This window comes from Lactuca serriola, chromosome 4, assembly GCF_051521515.1.
Source record: "Lactuca serriola cultivar US96UC23 chromosome 4, Lser_US96UC23_V15, whole genome shotgun sequence".
Classification (NCBI taxonomy): domain Eukaryota; kingdom Viridiplantae; phylum Streptophyta; class Magnoliopsida; order Asterales; family Asteraceae; genus Lactuca; species Lactuca serriola.
In genome coordinates, this window is record NC_136411.1 from 100881096 (window position 1) to 100904897 (window position 23802).

General features: G+C 35.8%; 2 protein-coding genes across 4 annotated transcripts; one reads left to right on the plus strand and one right to left on the minus strand.

The window, feature by feature from the left end:
- The first annotated feature begins 3977 nt into the window (after positions 1-3977).
- Positions 3978-6350, plus strand: LOC145102191 (alkaline ceramidase-like). Of its 2 annotated transcripts, XM_079039572.1 has the most exons (4): positions 3978-4202; positions 4997-5146; positions 5222-5571; positions 5657-6350. In XM_079039572.1, exons 3-4 carry the CDS (start codon positions 5318-5320, stop codon positions 6168-6170), a joined length of 768 nt encoding a protein of 255 aa, XP_078895698.1. In that variant the 5' UTR covers positions 3978-4202; positions 4997-5146; positions 5222-5317; the 3' UTR covers positions 6171-6350. The 2 variants fall into 2 exon arrangements, with proteins under 2 accessions (XP_078895698.1, XP_078895697.1); XM_079039571.1 differs by lacking the exon at positions 4997-5146 and having other exon boundaries at positions 3979-4202.
- A 65-nt stretch (positions 6351-6415) lies between these two features.
- Positions 6416-10658, minus strand: LOC145102190 (phosphatidate cytidylyltransferase 1-like). Of its 2 annotated transcripts, none has more exons than XM_079039570.1 (12): positions 10536-10658; positions 9579-9648; positions 8918-9171; positions 8070-8221; positions 7826-7967; positions 7587-7743; positions 7468-7515; positions 7309-7383; positions 7088-7216; positions 6937-6993; positions 6741-6824; positions 6416-6658 (listed from the first exon to the last, which is right to left on the minus strand). In XM_079039570.1, the coding sequence occupies exons 2-12, from the start codon at positions 9642-9644 to the stop codon at positions 6569-6571; spliced, it is 1254 nt and encodes a 417-aa protein (XP_078895696.1). In that variant the 5' UTR covers positions 9645-9648; positions 10536-10658; the 3' UTR covers positions 6416-6568. The 2 variants fall into 2 exon arrangements, with proteins under 2 accessions (XP_078895696.1, XP_078895695.1); XM_079039569.1 differs by having other exon boundaries at positions 10449-10598.
- Positions 10659-23802: the final 13144 nt, after the last annotated feature.

The window sequence follows — 23802 nt, forward strand, 5'->3', positions numbered from 1 at the left end:
TTTCAACATCAACCATATCCCATTTAATCGGGTATACTTGGTTGTTCCTATCCCTTCCAACTATAGTAAGAAACTCCCCATTTTCATTGCCCTTTTAAGGAAACAAATGTACAATCCAATAACTCTTTTATAACCCCCACTCCAACCGTCCTTGAAGCTAACATATAACCTATGAAAGTAAGTGCTTCCATCTGGATTGACATTAAAATCCACTTGGTTGTACTTTGTAGATTAGACCTAGGGATCTTATAAGCATAATCCTATATATATGATCATAACGTTATATGAGCTTCCTGTCAATAATATACAATGATTTCTTCTTTTCCATGTAGCATTGGTCCTTTAAGACTCTACATAGAAATTTCTTTTTCACAACTTCTTTAATCTCTATACCTTTCATTCTATGCATCTTATACAAATGTGTATGGAACTGCTTTGCAATCCAATTTGGATTGACCAATATAACATACCTAAACACCCTAATGCAAGAATGTGTGTCATTAAATCCCTCAATTTGAAAGTACTTTTCCTTGTTTATCCATAAAACCCACATTTTGAAGGGACACTGGTTACCTTTCTTGTCCATACCATACTTAGCATGATGTCTTTTAGTAGAGGATTTCATCACCCTTATTAGATACCCATTGACAACAATATAATTTGTGAGACAAAACTATAATTGCCCTTGATTAGCAATCATTTCTCTAAAGTGTGGCTTCATCTTCTTCCAATTAATACTAAGGTCATGCATACCATGTGGACAACTCTTTCACCCGACTCATCTTCGGATCCCCTATCCAAGCTTCATTCATTATCAGGTGTTCCATCTTCTTTAATTACTTCATCATTAGTTTTATCTTGTTTAACAGGTACATAGAAAATCATCATAACTAACTTTTATATCCTGGGAACTAATTTATTCCTCATCGCTTTCATTTAATTTTGGATCAACCACAAATGCTTGCTCATCTGATTCACTTGATGTTTCTCCTTCCAAAATACGTTATTCAAATCATAATTATAATATTACCCTATATCATTGTAAGGAATCAAAATGAAGTAAGTGTAACATCCGGATATCCAGGTATGGGAATTTGAGTATTTTATATTGGGGAATGAGGAGACTCGGCGAGTTGATGCCTCAACTCGTCGAGTAGGATCGCGTTTTGGGGACCAGATTAATGAAGGGACTCGACGAGTCGGGTATTTGGACTCGCCGAGTCGGCGCTGTCAAGGAAAACCCTAATTGTCCGGGTTTGGGACCTATTTAAAGGCCCTTATGGCCTTCAGTGGCGGCCACCTACACCTTTGAGAGACTCCTATCGAACCAGAGAGCTGAGAGAGTGAAGAAGAGCCATTTTGGAGCATTCTTGAGGTGGTTGTGCATGGAGTAGTCATTTCCAGCAAAGGGAGGTCAAGGGGGTGTCGATTCAGAGCTTCTGAGCTTGCATCTTCACCATAGAGGTATCAAATCGTTCTCCCTTTTCTGTTTTGGGTAAGATTGGGGATTTTAGGGTTTTCTAGCTTCTTTTATGGCTTGATTTGTGGAGTATAGTGTCCCATTGAGTGTGAAGCCATAAATCTGGACCCAAAGAGGTCCAGAGAGTCCCTTCCATCCTGTTTTATACATTCTATTTGGAGTTTTGAGCTAGGGTTGTTATGTAATGAAGGGTTTCACCCAAATGAGCTTGTAGAACCTTGCATGAGTGCCCAAGGTTCGACCTTTTCGTGGTTATTGGCTTTGAGGGAGTTAGATCTATGGTTTGGTGAAGCAGATCTGACCTCAGAAGGTCAGATGAGGGTTGTCATGGGAGCAACTCGTCGAGTCCATAGGCAGACTCGACGAGTCGAGTCGAGGTTGCCCCGCGTTTCGTTGCCGAGTAACTCGACGAGTGGAGAGGGAACTCGTCGTGTCTAAGAGGTTTAAAAAGGATTTAGAGAACCCGCATGGACTCGCCGAGTCACTCTTGTGTACTCGCCGAGTCTGGTCAGTGTTGACCGTTAACTTGAGTTGTCTTATGTTGACTTTGGAAGTTTTGGTCAACAGAGGTAATAGAGGTCAGGGAGGGGTAAAATGGTCTTTTACCCATTACCTGACTAGAGAGGGAAAGAGTAATCGCCGGTTAATTAGAGTTGGGACTTCGAGTATTAATTAGAGATATTTGCCTTATGTGTTAGGCGGTGGCGAGTCCGAGGTTCGCATGTGCAGATAATTGTTTTATGATTGTCAGGTGAGTCTTCTCACTATACTTTACCTTGAGTATGTAACCTGAGTTATGTGACAGAGTATTTGTATGATGTGTATGTTATGTGTTGTACTGCATTATTCTATGTGATTTATGCTGTGCATGTTTACAGAGTTAGAACCGGAAGGTTCCCAGAGTTAGAACCGGAAGGTTCACAGAGTATGGTCCACGGACCCACAGAGTTATAGCCTCGAGTGGCTAATATGTGTTATGTGTGGTATTTTGGGGAACTCACTAAGCTCCGTGCTTACAGTGTTTTGTTTTATGTGTTTCAGGTTTCTCTCAGGATCACGGGACGGCACCGGCTCGATTGTACACACCAAAGAAAGAGTCATGTTTTGAGGATCCTGGTTTATTATGCAAGTGAAAATGGAGTTATGTTTTGTAATTCGATTATGAATGAGATTTTAAGCAAAGTGTTTTTTTGAATTAAACGATTATTTTTAAATGAAAAATTGCTTTGAAATTTTCGGTGTTACAGTAAGTCAATAACTGTTTGTTAAATTTTTAACAGCATTAGACCTTAATAGTTCTGTTAAACAACATTGGACCTTAAAAATAAGTAAAAGTTATTTTATGGAAATCTTCAAGAAACGTTTCTTATCGATTAACTTCATATATGACGACTCGGGTGCTACATTTGACCCTTACTAATCAAGAAATTTTATCTAATGAAAAGTTTCTTAACAACTTTGGCCCTTAACAAAACTCTCCTGCTAAAGAAGATGATAATAACAACAAAATCAACAAGCATTGAGGGACAAAATTAGCAAACATCAAACAAATCATCATTCTAAATAGGATGTTAATTAACACTATCAATTTTGAAGTGACAAATGTTTAGTTTGTATGAAAAGGTATAAAATTGTTGCAAAATAATATCGTCGAATGAAACCGTAATAACATAAATGAGATACCATGGATCCATGCGTGTTTTATCTGATATTAGAGGTCTGGGGTTCAAGTCTCGGTGGAGACATAAGTGGTTATTTAGAATTAGATTAGTTAGTTTGCCGTTTAAAAAAAAAAAAAAAAAAAAATCTGATGATGTTGGTTCATCCATATCCCTGTGCGCCCCACTTCATTTTTGTTCAATCATCGGAGGTATCGGTGGATGGTGGTGTTTGAGTAATTAGGGCAAAAAAGTAAATGACATGCTTGTTTGACAAAAGGGTAATAACATTCAATGATGTTACAAAGTTTAAATGAGAACCGGTTATGTGGCCTAGTATAACCGGGGGAATTGTTTAAAATTGAAACAAAATTATAAACTTTATAATTTAATTGAAAAAAAAAATAACACATTGTAAAAATCAAACTTTTTTACAAAGTTAGTTTCTTTTTATACAATTTTTCCAAAGAAATATCACAATATTTATCATTATAAACCAATTACGTTTCAAAAACTGAATATCCTAATTTTTGTAACTTAAATGATAAAAGTTGAAACATCATTATTGTTATTTAAATGGAAAAAACGAGTAAAATGAGAACAAAATAATAATTAAGTAAAACAAAATAAGATATTCAAATGAAAAGCGTTTTTTCTTCCTTAAAGCCCTTTTGGTTATTCTCAAAAGTTACTTGATCTAAATTTAATAATCAAAATAAATATAGTCATTTATAGTAAAATTAATTTATATGTAGCCCATTTTTTCTTTTCTATGTAGATACATCTAAACATTAAAAAGTGATAAATGGGAAATAAATTCTTTTGAGAAACAAAGAAATTTCCAATTTGAACTACAGCGCACGTAGTCACGTCGCCTCCCATCTTGGATTTCCCTATAAAAAGGACACCGTGGTCCTCCTAGACGGTCGTCGTTATCTATCGCTCCGATCCAATCCCTAATTCAGATACAACTTACGAGCGTAGATCAGAGACGAAAACCTGTGATCTACGTACACGTAGATACATTTTGAGATTAAAGAACGAGAGATCTAATGCGAATGCAGGTCGGTTTTTCTTTTTTCTTGTTTGTTTTCGGAGTTACTCATGAATTTGTATGCAATTAGCTGAGATTTTTCTTCCTTTTAGACTATTTATTTATATCAAGAAGTTGTATATTTGAAGTGGTTGTAGCTGTGGCTTAATCGTGCATGATATAGTAATAATTGTATGACTGGATCTGGGATCAGGTTGAAGTTCTGAGAGATGGTTTAGGTATTTGTTGGGATTTTGTTATGATATCGCTAAACCCTAATTTGGAATACTTTGTGATGAAGTTGAAGGTCTTCTTTTGTGTTTGTGTGATAATATTTTGACTTTAGGGTATATTCGGAGCTCCGTTTCCACGGATTAGACTTTTGAATCAGAGCAAATAAGTTGAGGTTTTTAACTAACTGGGATTCATTTCAATTCTATGCCTCAAATTCCGATCTCCCAAGTACTGCTTCAAGTATTTCACAACTAGCTTATGGTTTTAGGGATTTACTTTGTTGGATTTCAAGTTGTAAATGGCGTTTAGTATAAAGAAGTGAAAAGAACTACAGCTTCGGAAGATTATACTCCCTCTCTTCCACAATAAATTCTATCAGATTTGACATTGATCCTTTGTTAATTTCTTGAAAAGCACAAACCTGTCACATATACTTTAATCCCAACAAGCCAAGACGAGTGTCTTAATTTGAGAGGGATACTTTTATCGATGTTGATTTTCTTATAAATAAAGGACTAGTGGAATTACTTTTGATCTCCACCTGTTGTCTACTCTGATTAAGTGCCACTCTTTTATCTATTGTCACTTCAGTTCTTAGTTTTTCCCCAATAAGGAAAAAGTTATGCGTTGTATTCTGATGCTTAATGATTATGATGCTGAAAGCTGAATAAAGATGATATAAAGTCGAGTGAAAGTATGCTACTTACTTTTGTTAGTGGAGGTGTTATGACTTTTGTAGCAGTTAAGATTCTTTCTATTCATTGAATAGCTAGTTGAAGTTTATAAAGATTAATTATTTCCCCCCTTTTTTTGTAGGTAAAATCGGTTGCTGGTTTTGATAGTTACAACTACATTTCAAAGGGTGATGATATAGTTAATGTGTGGTGACAAGATATAAGTTTGTTCTTCTATATGGCAGATAGTATATCGAGTTTTTGGGGCCCAGTCACTTCCTCCCATGAATGGTGTGAAAAGAATTACATTTATTCTTCTTATGTAGCCGAGTTTTACAACACCATATCAAATGTTCCAAGCATTCTTTTAGCCTTAATTGGGCTTTTTAGCTCATTACTACAACGCTTCGAGAAAAGGTTTAGTGTTCTTCACTTGTCAAACATGGCACTTGCTCTCGGAAGTGTCATGTATCATGCCACCTTGCAACACGTGTAAGCACTCTCACTTCCTTTTTATTCATCTTAAGGGCAAAATGGTCATTTCACAATGAATGAAAGTAGGTTGCTATTAATGTAGGCAACAACAAAGTGATGAAACGCCAATGGTATGGGAAATGCTCCTCTACATCTACATCCTGTACTCCCCAGACTGGCACTACAGAAGCACGATGCCAACTTTCCTCTTTCTTTATGGAATCTCGTTTGCAGTTCTCCACTCGATAATCCGTTTTGATATGGGATTCAAGCTTCACTACATCATGTTATGTCTTTTGTGTATTCCAAGAATGTATAAATATTACATTCACACACAAGATATTGCCGCCAAACGGTTGGCCAAATTCTACTTTGCCACCCTCTTGATTGGCGGCGTTTGTTGGTTGGGTGACCGGTTTTGGTGCGGGCGGATATCGAGGTGGCCGGTCAACCCGCAAGGTCATGCTTTGTGGCATGTTTTCATGGGGTTTAATTCGTATTTTGCAAATACGTTTTTGATGTTTTGTAGAGCTCAACAAAGGGAGTGGAACCCTAAGGTTGTGAGGTTTTTGGGGGTTCTTCCTTATGTTAAGATTGATAAACAAAAGAGAGAGTAGGAAGGAGAAGGGTAGTCGGGTAATTTTATCGGTTTTTTTTATGAGTTGGATATTTTGGAGTATATTTTCGAAATTGGGGTAAAATGGATGTGAAAGTAGAATATGTTTAATGTACCAAATTTTGTAATCCTTTTGTGATACAATTTGTTTGCCAAAAGATTGAAATTATTGTCTTTCGAAGACTAGTTTGGATGATTGATATTATTATCAAATGTGTAGATTTGAATACATATAGATTACAAGAGTCGCATGTAATGGTGTTTAAATATTAAGAATAATAGATTTTACAACAAGCTCTAAGTTTTAACCCAACAAAGTTAGGTCAAAAGAGCCACAACCACTGTACAATAATAGTCTAACAAATCAATCTATGATTAAAAAAAAAAATAGAAAAAAAATCAGGTTTCACCAAATTGATGGTCTTTAATGATCTGTCCGAGTTTGGAGTAGAGCTCACGTTGTTCCTCATATGAGAGATTCATTACAATCTGATACAATAAATTCAAAATATTTGTATTAATGAAAATTTTGTGCAACTGAAATTATAAACAGAAGTTGGTGTTGGAATACCTGGTCTAAAATCATCCCAAGTGATACGCTTTGAGCAACAATAAATGACTGGTGATATATGTATGCAAACACAGCCATAACCATCTGTAAGTTAAAAAAAAAATCAGCAGTAATAATAATGATAATAAGCAAATTACTTCTATAAAATTTATAAACCATTAAAGTACATTGCTATTTCTTGCATTTAATCACTTACCTGGCAGTCCATTCTGTCTGTCATCCCACCATGTCCGGGAATACTATCCCCAAAATCCTACAGAAAAATTATGACAATTTAAAAAAAAAAAAAAAAAAAAAAAAGATAAATAAATATGAATTTGTTTATGGAAAAGCAAGGAAACAAATACCTTGATGTTAAAGGCTCTTTTGAAACCACTAGCAAAGAAGCCACCAAAAGGTGCAATTATTGAAGCAAAAAGTCCAAGTCCCAATGCATGCCATTGCACTGGCAGAATTTGCATCTCTTTCCATGGAAACTAACAAATAAAAAAAAATTAAAAAATTAAAAAACTACAATCTCATAATAATTAATAAGAAAATAAATTGTTATTTCTTGCAATTAACTTACCCATTCGGGTAACACAAAATTCTCAGGCTTAAACAAAGGGTCAGGGTCACATTGAAGCCATCCAGTTGACAAGTCCTGCATCAGTTATTATTTTGTCTTTATAAATTATTATTATTTTTTATTATTATGAGTATGGATGTTAAAATACAATTGAATCACCTTTCTAGGACATGTCAACCATTGGAAGCGTCCAAAAAGATTAGCAAGCTGCAGACAATTAAAGATTAAACAAATTTTTTATAAAAAAAATAAAAGAATTATTATATATAATTAATTACCACAAAGGCAGATATGATGGTTGAAACAGATGCCCCAATGAATCCTTCCCAAGTCTTTTTTGGAGATAATTTAATCAATGGAGTTTTTCCAAAAAAGAAACCAAATATGTAAGCAGCAATATCATTAATCACAATCAGTGATGCTGGAAGAAGAAACCTGCATTATTTAAACATAAGTAGAATTTGAGCTTAAACTAAGTGGTGATAAATATAAAATTATAATTGTAAATTTGTAATACCAGAAAATTCCTTCAAAAATGTTGGCAACAGTGAAAGATGATTGGGTGAAAACCACAATAAGGATCATATGAGTCCATGCATACTGCCCAAATTGATACTTGTACATCTTCTTTTTTAGTGAAAGAATAAACCACACAAAACCTAAACCAATATACGTCAATTTTCATTGTTTGATTTTTTTAAATATATTGTTTTAAGAAAAATATTATGTGAAATTAAAAAAAAAAAATGAGATTGACAAACCTGTTATATACAAGAAATAACAGGTGACCATGTGATATTTGATAAGATTTCCCACAAGTTTATACCAAAACTTGTCAGTTGTAACTGTGTTGACCAACCGTTGACTAAGAATCCGACCGTATACAAATAACATTGCTGTGAAGAAAATGTGCCTGAAACAAACATGAAACAACAGCTGATTACAGCTCCATCTCTTGTTTGTGCAAAAGACGTAAATGCCCTTCTCATCCTTATCATTGTAAATAACCCTAGAAAGCTTGTCGAGTCTCATCTGTCCAATCAGGTGAGCTTTCTATGGCTATTTTCGATGATGAGAATGAAAAGGGCATTCACGTCTTTTGCACAAACATGGAGGACATTTACGTCTTTTTGCACAAATGGGGCCTAAAGAGATGCTTGTTTTGAGCGTTCTATGGCTATTTTCGATGATGAGAATGAAAAGAGCATTCATGTCTTTTGCACAAACGAGGAGGGCATTTACGTCTTTTTGCACAAATAGGGCCCAAAAAGATGCTTGTTTTGAGCTTTTTATGGCTATTTTCAATAATGAGAATGAAAAGGGCATCCATGTCTTTTGCACAAACAAGGAGGGCATTTATGTCTTTTTGCACAAACGGGCCCTAAAGAGATGCTTGTTTTGAGCTTTCTATGGTTATTTTCGATGATGAGATGAAAAGGGCATTTATGTCTTTTACACAAACAAGGAGGGCATTTACGTCTTTTGCACAAATGGGGCCCAAAAAGATGCTTGTTTTGAGCTTTCTATGGCTATTTTCAATAATGAGAATGAAAAGGGCATTCACGTCTTTTGCACAAACAGGGCCTAAAGGGATGCTTGTTGAACTTACCAGTTCAATAGCCTAAATCCTGGAAGCTGTTTTTCTTCATGTGCTTTGATTAATAAATTGAACAACTCTTTTGCCATAAAGATTTGTATTATGACAATCATTGCCCATATATAGAGATGTCCCATGTAGACAACAAATATAAAGCCACCAATCATCCAAATAGTTGAATAAGCACGAACCAACATTGACTTATACTTATTTTGATCTTTTGCCAACAATTTGGTTCCAGTTGTTTGGTCAACATCACCTGGAACCTGATATTCAACATGCAAATGTCATTGATCTGTTATGTTTTTTTTACAAAAAGACATAGCTTTCTTTGAATTTGAAGTCATAAAAGTACAAAACTATCCTCTTATGACACTTAAAGGGAAAGAATCTTAAGATATTAGCATATTGCAAAGTTTCTTTATTGAGGTTTTAAAGATATCCAAAAGGACAATCCTGTCATTTGTCATTTTTCTACATTCCAAAAACCCTTTGACAATATTATAAACCAAACATGAATGTACAAACAAAGGGAATCTCGTTTCCTTTCAACAAAACAATAGCTTATGATCTTTTCATGTATAGCTATATGATAGATTGAGAAAAGATAGTTGAGTATATATGTTTGAAATATATTTCACAAATATCATAAAAGATTTCATTGACTATTTACCTCATTTGAACCTTTACGACGCCGAACATGTCCAGTATGCATAGTGTTTTCGTTATCTTTTATCATCACTCTATAACAAGAAAATGTATTCAACAACACACACACACACACAACATATTAACTATGAATCAAAATGAATAATAATATCTCATAAGATGCAATAATATAATTCTTGATGTACTTGGAAGATAATAAGATGCAAATTGTTTTACTAAACACATGGTTGAAGGCCTATGACATTGATTGCTAAATTATGTAATTTAGTCTTTAATCTAGGGTTTCAGAATTCAGATCATTCATATTATTACACAACAGATTGTGATTTACATATGATTTCTAATAGAAGTGAATACCTTGATGGTTGATTCAGGGGAAGATTTCCTTTTCATAATTATTGTATTTGTTTATTTCTTTCTCAAGCTTATCTTTTGATTGTTTTACTTTGCATTTCAACAAGGGTGAATTCAATTTCACAAACTAATAATATCAATTTCCCAACACATACCTCCCCCGCTCTAATTTCTCCCATGGATGAAAAGGTACAAGTATGTTCTTCACTATCTAGACCTCGACTATAACTCCACATGTGATACTCAAAACGCATTACATTACTCAAAAATACTAAACCCTAAGTGCTCGAAATTAGCTTCGTCACATTCAGCGTTAGGTTTTCAAATTCAAATCTTCCTATTTCATGTGCATACTACGAAACCTATAGGATGAGTAAATTAATCTCCACATACAGCAAAATAGCTTCGATGATATATTCCTTGACGCAAATCATCAGGATACAAACCAAAAAAAAAAACACAAATTATTCGAATTTTAATGCAATTCCAGAAAAAACGAAACAAAACCATTGATACTTACAGCTGAATCTGAGTTAGCAGAAACTGAAAGTGATTTCCGAGAGAGTTGTAAACAATGTGTCAATCTATGTAGCAAGAGAGAGCATACCTGATTAGACGAGAGAGAATAATATGGGTTGAAGTAAAGAGGAGATTCGCTGTACTTGCTTAATTATTGTGTGCTCCTTCAACTTTTAATATTTATATATTTTCCAACAAAATGGGATTTTATATGGTTATGCAATAAATTGGATCTTACAAATAATTTAGGCTTTTAACGAATAACTATGTTTTTTTCATACATTTATATTTGTCGGTTGAACTTGTTTGTTCTATTCAACTTAAGGTAATATGACCCGTGATCTTATGTTAAGCTGATTTGACAAATTTCATGGCATGATTTTATATTATGTGGCATTATACACACATTAAGTGGAACATAACTTAATTTAGGGTTGATAAAGAACTAAACTTCCCATTCGTTCCTTTTCCCTGTTCCTTTCATTCACCCGGATAACAACATTGAACACCTGCAATCAATCAACCTCCCTCCCTCCCCCCCACCCCCCCCCCCCCCCGCTCCCCCCGCGGTAATGATGGATGAATTGTCCTTAATAGTCGGCGTCCACTATAATGGTGCATTTGGCCCCAACCCCCTTGTATATTCAACCCAAAGCATTTGTATGAGATGTCAACTTCATTGCAATTGTATTTTCAAAGTTCATAACATTCCTTAAACAACTTACAAACACCAGATGCAAGGATGTTTACTAATGTCTTCTACATGAAGGTCGAGTGAAGGGTTAGGGGTAATTCAAAATCAAGGAGAATACAAAGAGTGCTTTGAGGTTGGGAATGGAAGCCAAGCAAAAAGAATTAATGTGCACATTGATTAGTATAATGAACCCATATTCGATTGGATTTAGTAGGAGAACCCTGATGAAGATGATTCAATTGTAGAGGATGAAAACCTTGAAGAGGATCCCACATTTTTAAACTCAATTTCACCTGACCATAAAGAGGATGGGTTGGTTTCAATCTAGAAACAACTTGATGATCCATTTATGAATGTCCTTTATCCTGACAAGAAATCGGAAGATGGTTCAAACACAGATGTAATAAAGGAAGAAGTTGATGTGAAACTAGTGTATCATGTCTATGATCCAACCCAGAATCAGAAGAAGATGGTTCCTATATTAGGTATGAAGTTTTCTGATTAAATGTTTACTAAGTAATTATGTTGTGAAACATTGATACAATTTATGGTATGAAAAAAGCGATAAGAATAGGTTGTTAGCTAAATGTAGCAAAGGTGCAAGACATTAGTGTCTATTTAGACTATGGGTTACTTGGATGAAGGACGAACATTCTTTTCAAATTAAGACATTAAAAGATAATCACAATTGCTTAAGGTCATTCAAACTTGGATCAATTGTGAGTTATCGGTGGATTGGGAAATATTTTTTGTTAATGAAATATTGGAAAGACCAAAGATGAGCTTAAGGAAAATTAAAGCCAAATTTTACAAAAAGTTTAATATAATGTTAGTTTGGGGTAATGTAGAAATGCAAGAAAGTTTGCATTGAGTGAGATTGAAGCCACTTTGGTTGAGCATTATGGAAGGTTATAGGATTATGGTGAAGAAATTGGGATATCTAACCCACGGTCTATGGTAAGAATGGATGTGGACATCATGACTGAATCAACTACATATTTTTCAATGTACTATGTTTGCTTTAAAGGTGTTAGGGATAGTTGGATTGAAGGATGTAGAAAGGTGATTGGGATAAATGGATGCTTCCTGAAAGGCATTTGTAAGGGTGAGCTTCTTATAGCAATAGGTAGAGATGCAAATAACATCTACCCTACCGTGTGGGTTGTAGTAAATGTTAAGAATAAAGCTACTTGGAAGTGGTATCTTGACATTCTCATGGATGACATTGGAGGAGGAAAATGGTGGTGGACTTACCATCATTTCAGATGGACATAAGGTATTAGTTTGTATGCTTTTTTTACTTTATAATTGTTTAACATTTGAGTTTACATTCACCAACAAGTTTTAATTTTGACAGTGATTGCTAGAAGCCGTGAAAAAAGGGTTCTAAAAGCATAACATAGATAATGTGCACGACAAATCAATGCTAATTTAAAGAAGAGGTTTAATGGTGAACACCACATGGAATTGTTTTGGGTTGTTGTATACAGTACCACTATACAACAGTTTGAAGGAGCTATGGATGTAATTAAGCAAATATACCCCAATGCCTATGATCATCTTATTGAAAGGGACCCAAAATCATGGTCAACGACTTTCTTTGTAGAAGGGAGGAACTTCGATGCTATGGAAAATTGTGTCTTTGAAAGTTTCAATAGTACAATTAGGGATGCCAGAAAAAGCCAATCATCATAATGCTAGAAGAAATAAGGGTTTGGGCCATGAAGATGATGTACAATAAAAGGATCATGGTTAAGGAATGGGATTTGGATATTTGCTCAACAATGAGAAGGGAGAGTGAATATCACCAATTTGAAGTAAGATTTGGTAATGATGCATTTGGTGTGGATCTAATTAGAAGGGTGCATAAATGTAAAAGTTGGCAGTTGATAGGTATCCCATGACTGCAAGGCTTGGCTACAAATGCATACCTGAATCTTGATGTAGAGGTGCACATGGCACATTATTTTAGCAAACAAAGTTTTCTTTCATGCTACACTTTATAATGTCCACCCTTTAAATATGTTGGATTAAGGTGTCTAATCTCATAACTAAATTGATATATTCTTGTTATTAAAAGAAAAGTCCTTTTGGGCTGCCCTCATAACTAGAAATAGCTAGGAATAATATTAGGAGAAAAAGGAAATGATTTGTTAATATATTACATGATTAATATATTAATTAGAAATAGATAGTTGATTTGTCAATTTATTATGTGAATAAGAAATAGATAGTTGATTTGTCAATTTATTATGTGAATAATAAATTAATATGATATTAATAGTTAAATAATTGATTTGTTGATTTATATGATTAATAAATTAATATTAAATCGATAAGAATTAATTAAGAATTAATCAGATTTAAATGGAATTAATTTCTAGATTAATTGGAATTATATAAAGGTGCAAGGGATGAATTGTAATTGTTCAATAGTTGAACAAAGGAGGCAATTCTAGAACCATACAAAACATGGACGGTTTTGGGAGCACTTCCGGGGTTTTTGGAAGCATCTTGGTTGCAAATAATGAAAGGATTTGAACTCGAATTAAATATATTATTCAAATATGGATTTATTTGCATGTTACCTAAACTATAAATAGGACTCATTAGTTTTCAAATTTCATGCACCAACTTTCTAAGAGGCTTATGAATGAATTTTCATCTTCCTCCTCCCTCTCCTATTCATTCTAGGGTTTCTAGGGTTTTAGGTGTGAGCCATTAGAGGCATCATAATTTGTGTGCTTGTTTTCTAAAGATCAAGAAGGATTCAAGGAATTGTTTATAATTACAATTCAAAAGGTTTGTAACCCTAATCTATGAATTTAGATTATAACCTAGGGTTCTTTAAGTTTCATGGTATGTTGCTATTAATTGTAAAGACATAGATCCTTATTAGGTTGCAAGCACCCTTAATTGTTAAGTGTAATTTTATGCTTTGTTCATGTATTTTTAACTTATGAAACCAATCAGTGATATCATAGTCTGATTGTCTTACATAGATCCTTAATAGGTTACATGCACCCTTAATTGTTAAGTGTAATTTTATGCACTGTACATGAATTTTTAACCAATGACTAGTGATCCTTTTATTAACATAACAAGTCGTTAATAGATCTTCATCTATAAATTGTTTAGTAAACCCACATGGTTTAACACACAGGTGACCATCTCAACTAGGGTTTGATTCTTTCTCTCAACCAAACCATTATATTGGGAATAAAAGGTGAAGTTCTTTCATGTATGATATCATTCTCTTCATAGAATGTATCAAACTCCCGATTGAAGTATTCTCCGCTTTTACAAAATGATGAATATTTATGTGTTTCTCATTTTGGTTTTCCAACTCAATTTAAATACGTCAAAAGCATCATCTTTTGAATGCAATAAATAAACATGCAAATATCAGTGAGAGACATCACAAAACATAATGAAATATCTCTTACTTACATGTGTCAATATTCCATTAAGTTCACATATATTAGAGTGTATAACTTCTAGTAATGATGTAACACGTTTGACACTTGGAAAAGGTTTCTTAGTAAACTTAGATTTTACATAGGTTTAAGATTTATCAAAATCTTTATTGTTCACTTTTATCATACCTTTAGTTTGCATTTTTCTAATGCTTATTGTTCACTTCAAAATTGGTTACATCATTCCAACTGGTACTACCACTATCACTATCACTCACACTCTCACTGTTACAAAACTCAACATCTAACACAGAAGCACCTGGCCCAGATCCACAATGATCGCTACCATCTTTAATTAGGTTAAGTTGATACATTCCAAGCATGTTTATTGTCACACCCCAAAACCGATAACGGCGGAATACGTTCTGGGGTGGAGGACGTCATGTACAGTATCATAACAATTACATAATAGTAAAAACAAGCGACAACAACCATTACATTTGTATAGTAAAATTTATTTACAAACTGTGACAACCCGAAATTTATTCCGTCATATTTAACCCTTTCTTCCGTTAATGAGCCTCGTTTTAATTAACTGTCCGTTAACTTTTGGACTGGTTAATTAAATTGGGACTTTTTGAATGACTTGGTAAGGGTTGAAATAAATTAGAAACACTACAAATTTTCCCTTAAAAATTTTTAGTTTCAACCAAGTCAAAATACGACCGTTTAATCGGGTGCGACCAAAAAGCCCCGTTTAACGGCAGTATGGGGTAGATTTCCACTGAGCCCCAAGCTCAACCCCTATATAAGGGAGAGTAAACTCCATTTCCACCCTTTTCACTCTCTCTCCACACTCTCTCTCTCTACAACTTATTTTTCGAGCAAAAAATCGTCCGTTTCGAGCCCTAAACGAGTAAGCAATCTACCCTAACTTGTTGTATAGCTTATCTAGCATGAAAATTCGAGTTTAAGACATAAATTAGGGGCAAGATTATGTGTTTACGGCCCAAGAACACTCTTGGACCGTGAACACCATTTAATGGGGTTTTTAAGCCCCAAAACCCCTCCAAATTGCCCCTAAGGCTTAGATATGACTTGTAGGCTTACACATTCGGACTTAGAACACCTTGAAACGAGTTTTTGGAGAGTAAACATGAGTTTACTACCCAAGAGCATGCTTGGGCCGTAAACTCCTCTTCATGGGAAGTAAACTCAATTTTATGTGTTAGAAATGCCCACAAACACTTCCTATGGCCTTGGAAAAATGTCTAGAAGCAAACCCATTGAAGTAAAAGCTTTAAACATTAAAGAAACCAAGGGAATAGGAGTTTACGGCCGTGAACTCCCATAGAATTGGTCCATGGGCCGTAAACTCCCATTAAGTGCCCAAATGATGCCTAAACTCCTTCATTTGACTTGGAAAATGCATAGAACTTTATTTCCTACCACTTAAGACCTTAAAACACCAAAAGAATATGTACATAGGAGCTTACGGCCGTAAACTCCTATTTGGTCCATTTAGGTGCCTTAAATCCACTCATGTGCCTTATATTTGGACCTAGCAAAATTCCACAATTAAAATAAGACATTTTGGCATCCTAGAACACCCTCACCATGAGTTTACGGCCGTAAACTCATGGGGAGTTAGTCCCAGGGCCGTGAACTCTATAAAGAGTTTACTCTTGAAGAGTAAACTCCCTATCTAAGCCATACACACCCTTAGATGTTACACGGGACACTCCAAGCACTTAACCAAAGTGTTTTCCGCACTTTAGGATGCGTATACTTGTTTAATTAGTATTATATGTACTAATTGTATGTAAACATATGTTATCATATGTTAATAGGTCACTAAGTGTGTTCAATTCTTTACTTGACACCGAGCACCCAACCGGCACCTTCGTCGGATCCACTTACATCAGGCGAGTTCATACCCCCGAATTAACCTTTTTAAATGTTTTTACATGTTTTATGGGGGGGGGGGGGGGGAATACAAGTTAAACATGCCAGTTATCATATCAATCACATGTGATTGATAACCCGCATGCACAAAGATTTATTACACTGTTAACTGTTTTACCAAATCTGATACTGTAAATGTTTTTCTAAAATGTCTTTACTTGTTCAAATCTTTACTTATACTGTTTATCAAAGTTTCATTTAAAACTTGTTTATGAAAGGTTCCCAAAGGATTTCTAAAGGTTTTCAAACTTATTTTACAAAAGAATACCAAGTTGTGATTTTCTTAAGTATTAAAGTTTTCCAAAGTTTTCATCAAGGTTTTCTTCCATGTTTTTATACTCCTACTTGTTAGATACTACTGCTTCGTTATACTTCTACTTAGTTAATACTCCTACTTAGTTAAATGCTTCTACTTTGTTAATGCTTTTACTTCGTGATACGCTTTACTTGTTAACGCTTCTACTTCAGGATATGCTTTTGCTTGATAACGCTTATACTTCATGATACGCTTATACTTCACGATACGCTTATACTTCACGATATTCTTTTACTTCACGATACGCTCCTACTTTATGATACGCTTATACTTCACGATACGCTCCTACTTCACGATACGTTTATACTTCACGATACGCTTATACTTCATGATACGCTCCTACTTGTTAACACTTATACTTTATGAAACACTTCTACTTCGTTAAACACTTAAACTTTGTTAAATGTTCCTATTGGTTAAATGTATGCCTGTGCTTGTATAGATATATATATATATATATATATATATATATATATATATATATATATATATAAATGATGTTTAAAGGACTTAGGAAGGCTTGTTCGCCCTATTTCCTTTTCTTCGTTGAGATGTGGTCTGGTGGGATCGGATGTCTGTACGAAGGTCGTTTGATCATTTGTTATATATTATGTATACAAGCATAGACATATAGGTTTACGTTAGTCAGTTCATTTGTGAGTCTCTATCATTAGTCCAGCATTTTTACATCAGATCTCACTACACGAGATACATCTTCAGTACACGGCCTTCTCCGTTGTCAAGTTGGTAACAAGAGTCTCTTGTAGGGAGAGTGGACATTGTGTGTATAGATCTATATGGGATTGACACCCCCGCACCCTGACTGCTAGCTACAGTCCACGGCCCACCAAGCCAAGGGGTGAAAAATGTCACACTTACACAGACGCTTGCAGGGCGTCTAGTTCTCTAGTGTCTATCAGTATGGTTACGCATATCTCGGGGTTACCTTATAATTCATGGCCTTAAGGTAATGGGTTTTAACACTATATTCACTGTATTCCCTGTGTTCACTGTATTCACTGTTTTTAGACCTTGCTAGACTTATCATTCATTTGATACTGTCTGGGGTCTGTATTCACTGTTTTTAGACCTTGCTAGACGTATCATTCAGTTGATACCGTCTGGGGTCTGTGTTCTCTGTTTTTAGACCGTGCTAGACGTATCATTCAGTTGATACTGTCTGGGGTCTGGGTTCACTGTTTTTGGACCTTACTAGACGTATCTTTCATTTGATACCGCCTGGGGTCTGTGTCTCCTTTTGTTGGACTGAGCCAGGCGTACCGTTCATTTGATACTCTCCTGGAGTCTATGATTTATTTCTGCCTTAGTCAGCAGTCTTCACTGCTAAGGCATATGTTATTTTCCCTGATATTCTCCTACTTCCTTTAAAATCAAACACCGTATTTTGGTAATGATAGTGTTTAAGGGAAAATTACTTTTTACAACATAACTCTGTCGGGTCTTGGCAGAAGACTACTTTTATTTAAGAAAATATAGGATTTTCTGGAAAGGACTCTAACACACTGTTGATTCCAAATTACTACTTTTAATTAAGTTATTTGAATAAAATGACACTAAATACTTATGAACTCACCAGCATTTGTAAAAATGCTGATACTCGCTTTTCAAATAACTTGTATTCTCAGGTCAGCATTAGACAGGTACATTCCAGGAGCTTTTGTTGAAGACGGTTTTGTGCCGAGCTGTATTTATACTAGTTTCTGTATTACTTTGATGATTCTATACAATGTAAACTATGTAAAACTATTACTATTAATGCAATGGTTGTTGTACTTTGATTACTATATTGCATGTGTTGTGATACTTGACATGACGTCATTTACCCCAGAACGTTTCCGCCGTTCCGGTTTTAGGGTGTGACAGATTGGTATCAGAGCATTGTTTATAGTGAGCTAAGTATATCAATTCATAAAAGATATACAGCCTATAAATACATAGGGATAAAACACTCTGACCAAGAATTATACTTTAAAATATAACCATATTTTACCAAAGTATAAGAACATCCAGAATCTAAACACCCGAACACAAGTATCACAAGAAGAACAAGAATAAAATTCTTCGGATGTTGAGCATTACCGTCAAACTTGGGCAGTTATGTAATCGTAAGCTGGAATAAATGTAACCTGATCAACTACATTTATTCGAGATGCGACGAACGTGTGCTTGGGAGTGATAGTGGTGTTGCAACAGGTCTGAAACTTACCAACTAGGAATGCTAGAGCCAAACATAAAGTTTAAAATACTATAGGAGTATTTTAGAATACTAAAAAGACTCACATTAATCCCAAAATCATAATCAGAAGATAAGAAACAAACAAGAATTAAAATACCATAGGGGTATTTTAGGATCCATAGATAACCTTGTGTGAAGAACTAAAAAGATCTTTATTGATATACCTACAATTACAGAGGGTATACTCCCAAGGTTATATATAACCACTACTAGAAAAATAGCCTTTTATGACGTGCAATTAATGACACACGCTGATAGAGGATGCGCATTTCTGCGTGATCTATAAAATAATGTCAGCTTACCAAAATTTGAAGGATAGAGGGCATGAATTTTTGCGCACCCTAAAATTAGTGTCCAACAAAAAAAATCAAAAACATGGAGGGTGCTTTATCTTAAGTGTGCGTCCTCTACGAATGTCGCTTTATAAATTTTACCAAACGCGCGTTTAACTTATCACGAAATCGAATCGTAGGGACTATTAAATCTAGGGCTTTTTTTGAAGAACACTCAAAGCACTTTGATCATTCAAAACCATTTTCCTTTCCACACGAGCGCTTTGCAATCGACGACCAAATCAGCATCGTGTAACCTCTTCGGCAACCTCTCTCTCATCTCATCTCACCGGCGACCTTAGGCTTACCTCTCCTCGCATGCGACTGCGAATCCTCAACGATTTAGTGTTGGGCTCGGTGCTTCTAAAAAATTTCGATTCAGGCGGCGTCTGTGACATCCCCAAAACCTCGGCCAGAAAAGACCGTTTTTCATTTATGCTTTTAAAATATTTTCAGAGTAAATCCTTTTGATTTGAAAGAGTTGCGGAATTTGTTCCCAAAAACAAAACATGATAAAACAATTTTTACCAAAGCATTTCTTAAAAGAAATGTATTTTTCATTATATAATCAAAACCCGGGGTATCATGTTCCGATACAGACCAATAAGCATAAATGATAACATTACAAGTCATTCAACAAATATATACATATACAGACTTGTAAACAAAACAACTGATGGTTCATCCATCTCATGCCCTCGCGCCACTTCCTGTAATACAAATAAAACTGAGTGGGTCAGGCTTGGGACCCTGGTGAGCATATAGGGTTTTCAACCCACAATAAATAATCATATTTAATTTTCACCAACCAATAATAACCCAATTACCCATTCCCGTTATTCTCACTTTATGTCCCTAAAACAACTAACACAAGGGACCTAGTCTAAGAATATTTCATCGGGGCGACAACACATGCTTCGGGGGTACCTCAGCAATATAAGTCAAATAAGGCAACCATGAGGGGGATGGAGTACAGCAAATGAACACCCAAGTTCATTAACACCTACAGGTGGCGAACCTGCTAATGTTTCCACAAGACTGTCTAGAATAGCCAGTGGTCGTCATCTAAACTCCGCTAGATGACTAAATCAAACAACAACGAGGCCTCTCATCTGTTTTTACACACCAACTATCTACCCATGTTCTACCCAACATATTAGTAGATAAAAATATACATTTGTATACATAGTTAAAAACCTGTATAGCATGCTTTGATCAACACATATATCACATAACAGATGAGGCACACACACACATAGCACATATCTCATAGAGAATAAATCATATCTATGAGATAGAAGAGTGTGAATACACATTCACACATAGCACAACCAAATATATACACATAGCACGTATTTTATTTAAAATACTTCATATTATTGTATTTGGAAGAAGGTAACTACACACTCTCACTTATAAACAACAATACACTTAATACACTCGGACCAAACTTGTATTATTATCGTGTTTATGAAAGTTAGTATACACTCACTTGATCAGCAAATCTGGAAGATCTTCACAAAAATCGAACTTCTCGCGGGCAGAGCTTCGGCTCAGGAAACCGCACTTCTCAGGATTTTTGGGATCTCGAGACTTGCCTCGGGGCTCAGGAATATTACCGGGGCTTCGGGATGGCTTCGGGGGTTTACGCGCAGAGCTTCGGCACAAAAACGAGAGGAAATTAGCAAATGAACCCGGAACCCTCGCATCCTATTTATAGGAGGCTAGAAGCCTCAATTACGCGGGGCGTACAGCAGTACACGGCGCGTACTGCTCCAAGATCGTAAGCGCATGCGTCATCCGAAGCCACTTGCTGCGATGTCGACACCTTCGAAGTATGCGGGGCGTACTCGAGTACACGGCGCGTACCTCGGATCAGATCGATGACTCGCCTTCGGATAAGGCTTCCGAATTTTGATTTAAATTTAAATACAAAATGATTAATAAACTTCGGAAATTCATAACTTCTTTATACGAACTCCGTTTTCGACGTTCTTTATATCCACGGAAAGGTGAGACTACGCTCTACGACTTTCGTTTAGACTTCGTCGGCTAATTTTGACTTTATTTTTATTATTTGTTTTTAATAGGCCGGGACAGAAACTTTCGTTATAAATTCATAACTTCTTCGTTTGACGTCCGTTCTCCCCTAACTTTTTATCGTTTTGATACCAACAATGAGATCTTCGATTCTCATTTAGGTTGCTTCGGCTAAAAACCCCTCGATCTCAAATCGAGTAAAACAGGCTGCATACTGCTAAGCCGAAACTTCGATAAATCATAACTTCCTCATACGAAGTCAGATTTGGGCGTTCTATATATATTCGGAAACCTCGTTTCAACTACTACAACATAAATCAAAGTTATTAAGTTTATTTTACACTTAAATTTTGACGCTTATTTTTATTCTTAATTAATCAAACCACATAATTAAGCAATTAAGCACAAAACACATAATACTCAAATAATACAATCTTATTACTTCAAAATGGGTTACAAAGGTTAACCTAGACTATTACATTGCTAAAAGTGGCAAGCCCGGAAACACAGGCGTTACAATTCTCTCCACCTTAGAATGATTCCGTCCCCGAAATCACACATCAACAAACAAATGTGGATAGCGACTCAACATGTCACTCTCCGTCTCCCAGGTGAGATTCGGCCCATTCGCGTGTTTCCATCGGACAAGCACTAACCCAACCATTTTGCGTCGCAACTTCTTAGTCTTTCGGTCAACAATTGCCTCTGGTTCTTCAATCAACCTTTTGTTCTCATCAATTCTCAATTCAGAAATTGGAATTATATCGGGAACATCTCTCGTGAACTTCCTCAAATAACACACATGAAAAGTGTTGTGAATTCCATTCAGTTCTTCGGGTAATTCGAGCTTGTAAGCTTGGTTCCCTATCCTCTGAAGAACTTTAAACGGTCCAATAAACCTTGGACTCAACTTTACCATTTTACCAAATCTTATAAGTCCCTTCCACGGCGAGACTTTAAGCAAAACCGAATCTCCAACCTCAAAAGTCATCGGTCTTCGCTTCTTGTCAGCATAGCTCTTTTGACGATCCTGAGCCGCTAACATTCTTTCCCTAATTATTTTCAACTTTTCAGCAGTTTGATGAACCATCTCTGGTCCCATAAACTGCTTTTCCCCAGCCTCAAGCCAACAAGACGGCATACGACACTTCTGTCCATACAAAGCTTGATAAGGTGCCATCTTAATGCTCGAGTGAAAACTATTATTATAGGAAAATTCTACCAAAGGTAAATGTTCATCCCAATTACCTAGGAATTCCAAGGTACATGCTCTCAGTATATCTTCAAGTGTTTGTATTGTTCTTTCACTCTGACCATCAGTCTGCGGATGGTAAGCTGTGCTTAAACGTAACTTGGTACCCATTTCCTCTTGTAGACATTTCCAAAACCTTGAGGTGAAACGGCTATCACGATCTGATACAATCGTTAACGGAACACCGTGAAGCCTCACAATTTCCTTCACATAAGAATTCGCAAGCTTCTCCATAGACCATTTCTCCTTGGCTGCTATGAAATGCGCACTCTTAGTGAATCGATCAATGACCACCCAAATCATGTCGTGACCATTCTTTGTTCTGGGCAGTTTAGTGACAAAGTCCATAGCAATGTCTTCCCACTTACCCATAGGCACAGGCAATGGTTCTAAACTCCCGTAAGGTTTCTGATGTTGTGTCTTGACTCTCGCACAAGTCACACACTCAGCCACATACTTTGCAACATCAAGCTTCATCGTCGGCCACCAGTAGTAGGGTTTCAGGTCCCTATACATTTTAGTGCTACCCGGATGAATCAAGTACATGGTCTTGTGAGCTTCTTCCATCAGAAGATCCCTAATTCCTCCTGACTTAGGTACCCAAATACGATCTTGGAATACCTTCAGTCCATGACCGTTAGTACCAAACACCAACGTTTTACCCAAACGTTCCTCCTTTCGGTCATTTTTCTCAGAAGCTTCCTCTTGAGCTTTCTTTATACTTTCCAAAATTGTCGAGACAACTTCTATTCTCAACGCTCTTGGCCTCCTCCTTTCAAGATTGACTTTCCGACTGAGAGCATCAGCAACAACATTAGCTTTACCGGGGTGGTAAAGTATCTCGCAGTCGTAGTCTTTAAGTAATTCTAGCCAGCGTCGTTGCCTCATATTCAATTCCTTCTGATTAAAGAGATATTAGAGACTCTTATGATCAGTGAAAAGTTTGCACTTCGTGCCATAGAGGTAATGCCTCCATATTTTCAGAGCGAAAACTACCGCTGCCAACTCCAAATCATGAGTCAGGTAATTCTTTTCATGCTCTTTCAGCTGTCGAGACGCATATGCTATCACCTTTTCTCTTTG